Here is a 9,885-nt window from a genome sequence, read left to right on the forward strand (position 1 = left end):
ACACACATGCATCATAGAATTCAAGTTTTTATTTTAGGTATCCAAGCTCTCTTTGGTCCTTGCAGGTTAGCAATTATGGTTTTTTTTGGAACCCATATTTTTGTAACTTTACCATATAAGCTATTTACTTTGTAATTACAGGTAAAGAAATTGTGGCCAATTTTATCACAGTTATAATAAGTTGTTTTTCTTGATTGATTTGATGATTTAATAAACATTTTCTGTAAAGATTTTTGTTTTAGCAGAGGGTTGTAGCCAAGTCTTACTTTATCAAAGATAGCTTGTTGGCTGTTTAAAATCATGTTTAATTTTTCAAAGCTTAAAGTAAATTTATCAACAAAAGGTTTTAGCTTGTTTACTTCTTTACTTAAGTTCTGATTTTCTTGCAGTAATGTTTGTTTTACTTTTAAAATATTTTTCTTTTTATTTATCGAAGTTTGATTTTTTAGTTTGAGCTCTCTGCTCCTATGACTAGGCTTTTTAAATTCATCTAATAATTCGTAAAAACCTTTCCGAAGTTCATCAAAAGTAACGCCTTTTAAGGATTCAGAATTTACCTCATCCTTATGAACCATGAAGTATAAGTTTGCTGTTTCTTGGGTTTCTTTTTTTAAACTCAATTCGTTGCTATTACTCTAGGTAGCGACCATTGCTTTTCTTCTTTGGTTTTTTTCTAAGATTTCCGCAGTAGTGGGCAATTCGTTCTATGGTGATCTAGTTTCTTGCATTCATAGCATATTAGCGGCTACTCTTTTTCTTTTTCTTTGCTTTGCTCACCCTTAGCCTAAAGCCTTCTAATTTTCTTCTCGTAAACCTTCTGAATCTTTTTATGATGAGGGTCATTTCTTCATCACCCTTTGTATCGTCAGATTCTTTGCTCTTTTCTTTCTGTCGAGTAGTTGATTTAAGAGCAATGGTCCTTTTCTTTGATTCCTCTTCTTTAAGGTTTTGCTTTATAGATAGCTCGTGAGTCATCATCGAATCCAGTAGTTCTAGAGGAAGGGCGTTGAGGTCTTTTGCTTCTTGGATGGCTCCAACTTTGGCCTCCCACATTCTTGGTAATGACTTGAGAATTTTTCTCACCAAATCACTATTAGAGTATGATTTACCAAGACTTTTAAGACCATTTATGATATTTGTAAAAACATATCAGAAATAGGCTCATTGGATTCCATTTTAAATAACTCATAGTTATGTACAAGCATATCAATTTTAGATTCTTTAACCTGGTTAGTGCCTTCATGAGTTACTTCCAGCCTATTTCAGATTTTTTTAGTAGAAGAACAAGTAGATATGTGATTAAATTCATTAGCATCTAATAAGCAATACAAAACATTCATGGCCTTAGCATTTAGCTGTCATTTTCTTATTAAATTTATCCCATTCTTCTTCGGGTTTGGGTAGAGACACCAATTATTTTTGTGGCTAAGGACCATTGACACATTTCACATGTCGTAGTCTAGTGCTTGAATAAAAATGCACATGTGAGCTTTTCAAAAAGTGTAGTTGGTGCCATTAAATAGAAGTCTATTTGTGGTATGTTCCTCGAGGAGAGGTACCAACAGGGGCTGCCATAGATCTTTGACTCATTGACGATTAGGGCAATGAGAGGTTTAAGTGCTAAGCTCTAATACCACTTGTTGTCTAGCTATGCAACTAAGGGGGGGTAAATTGGGTTTTTCAAAAACTTTTACTAAATGCAGCGGATTTAAATGCTTAATAGAAGAAAATAAATTTTAGCTAATGATGAATAAGTAAATAAGCTGAAAATAGAGGCATACATATCAAGCAATGCAAACACAAAAGATTTATATTGGTTCTGTGCCAACCTTGCACATACGTCCACTCTCCAAGATTTTTTTTTGGAAATTTCACTATTATAAACTAGATTATAGCCCATTTGTTTTTTGGGTTCACAACAAAACCCAATTGATTTTTTCAGGCCAATCAACCAAAACCCACACCCGATTGTTTTTTGGGTTCACAAACAACCTAGTTGATTTTTTTCAGAAAATCAACCAAAACCTACACTGATTGTTTTTCGGGTTCACAAGAAACCCAGTTGATTTTTTAGGCAATCAACCAAAACCTTTACAATCCAATTTCAGGTGTGGATGGACCTTTTCTCTCAAGTTTCAATCCTTAAAACTTGTTACAACAAAGAATAAAAAGAATTTAAGCACAATGAATATAGCTCCAAAATAATAATTATAAAATAATAAATGGAACTAGACTCTATTGGTTGACTTGATTGCTCTGGAAGGCACTTGACCAACTCTGTGATGTTGAGGTTCTGATCGATTAGCTCATAATGAAAGCTCTTGAGTCTTGACTGATATTCTTTTTGAGGCTCTCTTTTCTTGCTTTTTTTTTCTTGCTCCGATGGATTTTTCTTTGTAGTGCTTGAGCTTTTTTTTTTTTGGTGTTCCCATGCATTTATACCCTTTAGAGAAGGTTGGAACACTTCTAGTTGTTAGACAGTTAATAGAGCCGTTATGAGATGAAAACAATCGTTTTGATTTTAAAAAAACTAGCCGATACTGTTGTCAGACGCAGAGGGGTCAACTCGCTGTTTTCTAGGGTCGACTCGAGATTTCCAGGAATCGACTTGTGATATTCAGGAGTCGACTTGTGATATTCAGGAGTCGTCTCGAGCTTACTTCTGTTTCTGATGTGCTCTGTCTTTTTTCTATGGCACTTGTGGAGTTAGCTCTCTCAGTTCAAGGGTCGACTTGTCAGATGAATGGAGTCGACTTGTTACTTTCAGGGGTCGGCTCCTCAACGGAGTAAGTTTCACTACTCTGTCTTTTCATTGCGGTGGTTCTAGGTCCGACACGACTGTTTTTGGAATCGACTCTAGTTTGATTGGAGTCGGCTCGTAAATTCTATGGGTCGACTCGCCAATGCGATGATTTTTTCAGCTCTTTTTCTTTTCTCTATGGTCATTCTGTGGTCGACTTGCTTTTGTCTGGGGTCGACTATCGCTAAGCTTGAATCGGCTTGAGTGCTTCATAGGTCGACTCGTTAATGTGATGAATTTTTTGGCTTCTGTCTGTCTTCTGAGACCGTTCTAGGATCGACTCATGATCTGCTGGAGTTGGCTCGTGAAGGAGTATCAGTTAGCGACTATGCCGGGGTCGACTCGTTGCAAGCTTAGGGTTGACTCTTGAGATAGCTCAGGATGAATTTTTTCTGTCTTGTATGTGAGCTTCCAAATTTTTCAGATGGATGATCTTCATTTGGTTTTCTTCTTGCTTTCTGAAATTAATTAATAAAACTCAGCAATAGATTAATCAACTTTTGATTCAACTGTTTTGCATTATCAAAATCAACCTTTTAGGATCAACAAATAGAATTATTCCATGCTTTGGTTTGGGTACCATATGTTCTTTTGATCTCATTGCGACTTCCTTTCCGTCCCCGAAATTTGATTCTTAAAAACCATTGGTCGAACTGGCCTTGTTGTACGCTCCATCAATTCAAGCCCAATCTTTTGGCGCTTTAATGGTTTTCATGGAAATAGCAGTCTCCTACCTCCATAGAACATTATGGTAGCAAGCACAATATAACTATCTTGTTATGATACCTTTTCTTCAACAGTCTGTTATTTCCTTGATGATGTTCTTCCTTCTTTCATAGTCTTCTGGAAGAGGCTGAAATCTTAATCCCTATTTGAGCAAGTGTTTTCTCACCTAAACTCACTCTGCTACCTTTCTTCTGATCTAAGTCCTCGCACTTATGCAAGAACTTGAAGAGAGTGATTTTCGAAGTAAACTGAATTTTCCTAAAAAATGATTCGCTGGAAAGCATATAAAGGAAGAATATTCGCACCTTACCTCTTATTTGCACCTTACCCCTTATTCATTTCTTCTCCCGATGCGCTTGTCTTTTTCACTTTTCTTTTAACTTGGTCACCTCACAGTCCTCCATAACCTCAACATATGACTTCATGACTACTAGATCCGCGATGACATTGTCATCGCCCAATAGAGCATAGTCAAGGAACTTCACCCTAGGGCGTACCCTTCATGTTGTATACCACACCAGCATATGATGCGTGAGCGTGCCATGAACTGCAAAACCCTAGAGTAGAGGTTGCTCCTTTGTGAACTAGAAGACATAATTGGACGAAGGCCCCTTTTCTGGTAACTGGAGGCCAAAAGCACATAGAATAAGATAAATCCCTCACTTGGCTAATCAATGGCCAAACAAACTAAACAAGATACCTCCACTTAAATATACTGCCTATCTCTTTGTGAATTGATACATGAATTTTTCCTCTAGCGAGATGTCTTCTCTTTCATTTATTAGTGATCCTAAAATACCAATCATTTTGTAAATATGTTATAAACTAACATTTTTGGTTCTTTCCTTTTCTCCAAATCTTTTTAATTTCTAATAAATCTCTCCACAGTATTTTCTTCCACCTACGTCCAACATTTTTTCAGTCCATAATTCAAAATCTCTAAGATTTGGCCAGCTATTTAAATCCAAAAATCTTTCATACTTGTTTTGACAAGAAGAAGCTTCACAATAGAACTGACATGTGAAGAAAATTGTCTTCCTTTGCTTGAGTGTTTCAGATCTTTCTCAAGATCTGACAAATTTGATGATGTATTTTGCCACGTTAAAATAAAATCTTATTTTCATGAGTAATCAATCTAGTATATACTTTTGACTATAACTTATTGAAACTTTTCATACAATGGCTGATATACTCAACTCTAGTCAACTAAGCCTTAATCCCAAATTAGTTGATGTCGGCTATAAGAATCTTTTTCCTCCATTTCACTTGGTTTAGAACCATGTTTTCCAAAAGATGTTGAGATATTGCGTCCTTCCTATCTAATTTATCCAACGTTATTGTTGGTCTACCTCTACCCCTCTTCATTCCTCCTTATATCATATCACTCCTTTTTACTTATGTATCTCTCGGCCTATGTTGTATGTCTGAACCATCTAATTCGTCCTTCTCTCAAATTGTCTTCAAGTGGTGCTACTTCTACCTATTTACAAACGATTCATTTCTTATTTTATCTTTTTTGTATTACCACACATCTATCTTAACATTCTCATTTCAACTATACTCATCTTGCTCACATGTTATTTTCTAACTACCCGATGCAGCATAGCCGGTCATCTTGCTACCTATGAATTTTTTCCTTCAACTTGGCCTGTGATCATATTCTATACTAATTTCAATTCTTCATTTCATCCAACGTGCTTTAAACCTATAGAGAATATCTTCTTCAATCTCTCACTCCTTATGAATAATTGATCCTACATGTTGAACATGATCATTCTTGGGAACTTCTGTCAGGCAACTTCTTAGTCTTTAAAGTTTACGACTTACTAAACAAATTAGTCAACAACGTTCTTTTCATATCACCTAAACACTTCCAAACCTCAACTAGAATTTCATTAGGTCCAACCATTTTTCCTGTTTTCATCTTTTTTATAACCTCCATTATCTCAAATACTCTAATTCTACATGTATATTTGATATTTCTACTTTCAATGAAACTAGTTAGGCATCCTAGATCATCTACATGTCTTTCATTGAATAAAATAGCTTCTCTACCTTTCCTTGATCTCATCCTTCTTAACCAGAACTTTTGATCTTCATCCTTGTTGGTTTTAACCTAAGTCTCTAGTTTTCTCTCTTAATTTAGTAATCTTGTAGATATTTTTCTTCCTATCTTTAGTTTTTAACTTGAGATATAATTCTTTATATGCTTTGAATGTAGCCTCTTGTACCGCTTTTTTAAGTTCCTTCAGCCACCTTATAGCTTTCATACACATTTCCATTCCTTTATTTTGGTAGTCTTCTATCCTCTTTTAACCTTAAAGGTCAACTGAAATAGATTTCATTATATCTCTCATGAGCAAAGTATATTACAAGATTACCATAGGAAGGTGAAAAAATGTCTTGGCGTTATTAGGCTTTCTTCAGAAGCCTTTCTGGAAATCATTTGCAACATTTTTTGAGACCATCCTTGATGTTCGGCATTTATTATTTTTTTCGTGCTCTTTTGATAATATTTACTTGCTTAAGCAACCACTTTCCATTAACAAGCAATCCAATTAGGAGCAAGGCTTTGCTTACTTTTTAGACCATTCTTCGATATGCCTCTAATATTTTGCATAGAACATAGTTCCTTTTTTTCCATTCAGTGACTGCAAGTGCCCTTTAAGGAGAAGAATTTGCAGTACTTTATAGAGGGAAGGGAAGCTCAGTTTCAAATGTAACAAGGAGTTTTTGTCCCAATTTTTCTAACAGACAGATTGATGCTGCCTGGGTTGTTGGCAGTAAAAGAAACGGCTAGTTTTTGCCAGAGTGGGAGCAAAGAAAGGAAGAACTGTTGTGGACTGAATGAACCATATCACATCAAAGACTATCAAGTGTGGGGGAGTTGATATGTTGAGGCGTTACTTATAATTTGTGGGTCTGCAGCTGTTTTATTGGATAATTTGTAGTAATTGTTTGTCTATTTTTCTTTATAGCCTTATGCTGATTTGCTGGTGTCCTGGCATTGGCTGTCTAGTTTTGTCTGGTAATATTGTTCATCTGAGGTAGATTTTTCTCTTAGGGTTGTTTGCTAGCTCTATAACTCCCTATTCTATCTGACATTCCACTCTGTTCTATTAATGAAATTGATATTCGTTTCCTTTGAAACCATGCAGAAATATTATGGCAGTGTGCAGCATGACAAATGTGAAAGTGGATTTCACCTTTTCTCTTTATAATAAATTCATTAAAGATGCTAGAACTACATTGTTAAATTTCTTCACAGATATCGGAAAAATATTTACTAATTCTAAGGCTGATCATTACCACCATCATAGTACCAAGTATAAACTCATTGAAAGTTTTTTTCATGGCATCATGTCCAAATTCATCCTACATGGGCTATGTTTGTAAGAGTGTACATCAATATTTCTGTTCACTTCCACATATTCATTCAAGATACACATATTTATGTCATTTAGCCTAATTTTCTTTTCAAACAATGAAATGTATTATATTGAGAAGGATATTTTCTTAATGCTTTGGAAGCTTTTCTGCCTCATCAGTTCATGACCAGTGAATCAGCAGGTAGCTAACATCCTGATTTGCCTTTAACTTCAGGTACATTGGTGAAGATGGCTTTGAAATCTATTTTCCCTTTGTCAAAATTTATGTTAGCCTCCAATAATATTTGGTCAGGGCATACAGAATTATGTCTGTTAGCCTTGTTTTCTTCTCAAACAACTAATATTAATATATTTTTTTGACAATAAGGTGGTTATTCACCATTACTCAGTTTTGAACCTGAGACCTCTCACTTGGAGAGGTAGGTGCCAGCCTGTTGATCTACCAACCATTGGCAACTAAAATTTAAAATAAAAAAGGACCTTTTCCTAAAGCATGCTTTGGAAGCTTCTTTGTCCTCCTAGTACGTGACTAGTGAGTATGTAACTTCCTCCATTTGCCTTAATTTCAGGTACACTGGCGAAGATGGCTTCGAAATCTCTGTTCCGTCAGAGCATGCTGTAGATCTTGCAAAAGCAATCTTGGAAAAGTCTGAAGGGAAGGTAAAGCTGATAGGATTAGGTGCTCGTGACAGTCTCCGTCTTGAAGCTGGCCTTTGTTTGTATGGTAATGATATGGAGCAACATGTCACCCCAGTTGAGGCTGGCCTCACATGGGCAATCGGGAAGAGAAGAAGAGCAGAAGGTGGCTTCCTGGGTGCAGACGTAATCTTGAAGCAGCTTGAGGAGGGCCCACCGGTTAGGCGTGTTGGTTTCTTCTCATCAGGCCCACCACCGAGGAGCCACAGCGAGATTGTGAGCGGCACCGGGGAGAACATAGGGGAGGTGACCAGTGGAGGATTTAGCCCATGTTTAAAGAAAAATATAGCAATGGGTTATGTGAAATCTGGTTTCCACAAGCCTGGGACTGAGGCTAAGATTGTCATCCGTGGGAAATCCTATGATGCGGCCGTGACAAAGATGCCATTTGTTCCAACCAAGTACTATAGGCCCACCTAAACTCTGGAATTTGTTCAAGTTGTCCCCTCTCTTCACATGTTTCTGACAAGTTAATGAATGTGAGTTAACATTCCTTCTGAATCACAATTTAAATATGGAAACAGTTTTGCTTCTTGTGTTCCATGATTTTCCTTTTGATGTCCTGCGAACTGTGGCTTAGCAAACGCCATTTCAGTTTTATTCATGTGGGAATTAAAGTAAGAATTAAAAATCCCTTCTTTTAAAGCGCTCGGAACCAATAGCAACATCTGTTACATTCTCAGCATTTTAACATGTATGCCCAAGATAGCTTTTATAGAATGTACAGGACTCTTCTGAATCCCTCAAGACATGAATATCATCATGATTTTGAGATTGTTGTGGATCTTTGCATCAAAAAAGAGATGGTTGTGCCATTGAGGTGGTAGCCTAGTGGAAGCGTGGCCTTATTTCTAACCAAGTGGTTCCGAGTTCGAAACACACGGGCGTCGATTAAATTACGGAGACCGGATGCTCCCTACTCGGACATGGAGTTTGGAAGGGCGTTTCGTTCTGCTGGTAGCCTTGGTGGTGCTAGGTGTGACGTACTCATACGTGATATTTGTGCCGGAGTTCAGAGGGGTAACCGAGCCGGGCTTACGGGTGGGGAGGGTATGAGTAAAACTGGTCGGAGTGTCCAACACACGGTCATTTCTGTCCGCATCGAATATTCTCCTGACGGGATAGGGGCTCAGTAGAGGCTACTATGCGGGGGTGGGCTTGTCCCTTCCTCTCCCCCTTCCTTTTTTAACTAACAAAAAAAAAAAAAAAGATGGTTGTGAATTTGTTACTTTTACCGGCAGGAAAAGATTTAGTAACTGACATTGAAAACTTTAACCCCTATTGTAACTACCATTTCTTTTAGCTGACAGCGTGATTATCCAAAAAAAAGTGAAGGAAAATATTAGTTGAGCGATTTTTTTAGATGTTGGCACTTGAACAAAAAGTCAAGCTGCCAGAAACTTTTTTATTTCTTTTTTGGTAAAAGAAAAGAAAATTAGAGATGAGGAAAAGAGGTCTCATAGGCATCAGCAGCCAACAAATATGAAAACTGAGAAAGGATAGCTTCCGCATCGAAACAAATATCATCCTGAGACTTATTCACTAACCAATCCGCAGATTGATTCCACTGTCTAAAGATATATGTGGTTTTGAATGCTAACAAAGTTTTTCTGTACTACCAGATGCCTTTCAACAAGGGACAATAAGGGATTGAAACTCGGAGCATTACAAGCGTATCCATTAATCCAATTGAACATAGTTTCTGAGTCTCCCTCCACCAAAACTTGTGAAACTTTGAACTAGGGTACAACGGTGTATAAGACCTTGCGAGCAGCTCTGATTTCAGCATTAGACATTGCTGGAAGAAATATTGGATACCTCGTCCTCGGACTAAACCTCCCCTCTTGATCTTAGATGTTAGTCGAGGAGAACTACCTTGGCCCTAGCCGAGCAGCTGACTGACCGAAGTGTACTACCATGGCTCCGGCCAAGGAGTTAATCAGCCAAGAAGAATAATTAGCACGTATCGACAAGAATTGACAATCCCAACAACCGACAGCTTTGGCGGTCCACAGTCGTGGCATTACCACGGCCTACGCTCCACCAGCGCTGCCCTCTGCCCATGCGGACTGGTACCCACGTCTCGACCATATTACCGGCCGTTATCTGGCCATTATTGCACGCCACGTCAGGCCAGATAATAACAAAATCGACTTTCTTATATAAAGAGGTAGCCTGAGGGACCTCAGGTATGCATGCAATATTACTTATAGAGATCAAACTCTACTGAATTTCTCTCTCTTCTACGCTATTGCCTCGCTATTCTTAGGCATT

General features: G+C 37.6%; 1 protein-coding gene across 1 annotated transcript in view; it reads left to right on the forward strand.

The window, feature by feature from the left end:
* Positions 1 to 8,152, forward strand: part of LOC103705586 (aminomethyltransferase, mitochondrial) — a 32,624-nt gene extending 24,472 nt beyond the window's left edge. Inside the window, exon 3 of the mRNA XM_008789348.3 lies at positions 7,485 to 8,152. Coding sequence (XP_008787570.1) covers positions 7,485 to 8,031 — 547 coding nt within the window. The 3' untranslated portion in view covers positions 8,032 to 8,152. The remainder of the gene's footprint in view (positions 1 to 7,484) is intronic.
* Positions 8,153 to 9,885: the final 1,733 nt, after the last annotated feature.

The sequence above is a fragment of the Phoenix dactylifera genome, unplaced genomic scaffold, assembly GCF_009389715.1.
Source record: "Phoenix dactylifera cultivar Barhee BC4 unplaced genomic scaffold, palm_55x_up_171113_PBpolish2nd_filt_p 000119F, whole genome shotgun sequence".
In the NCBI taxonomy this organism is placed as follows: Eukaryota; Viridiplantae; Streptophyta; class Magnoliopsida; order Arecales; family Arecaceae; genus Phoenix; species Phoenix dactylifera.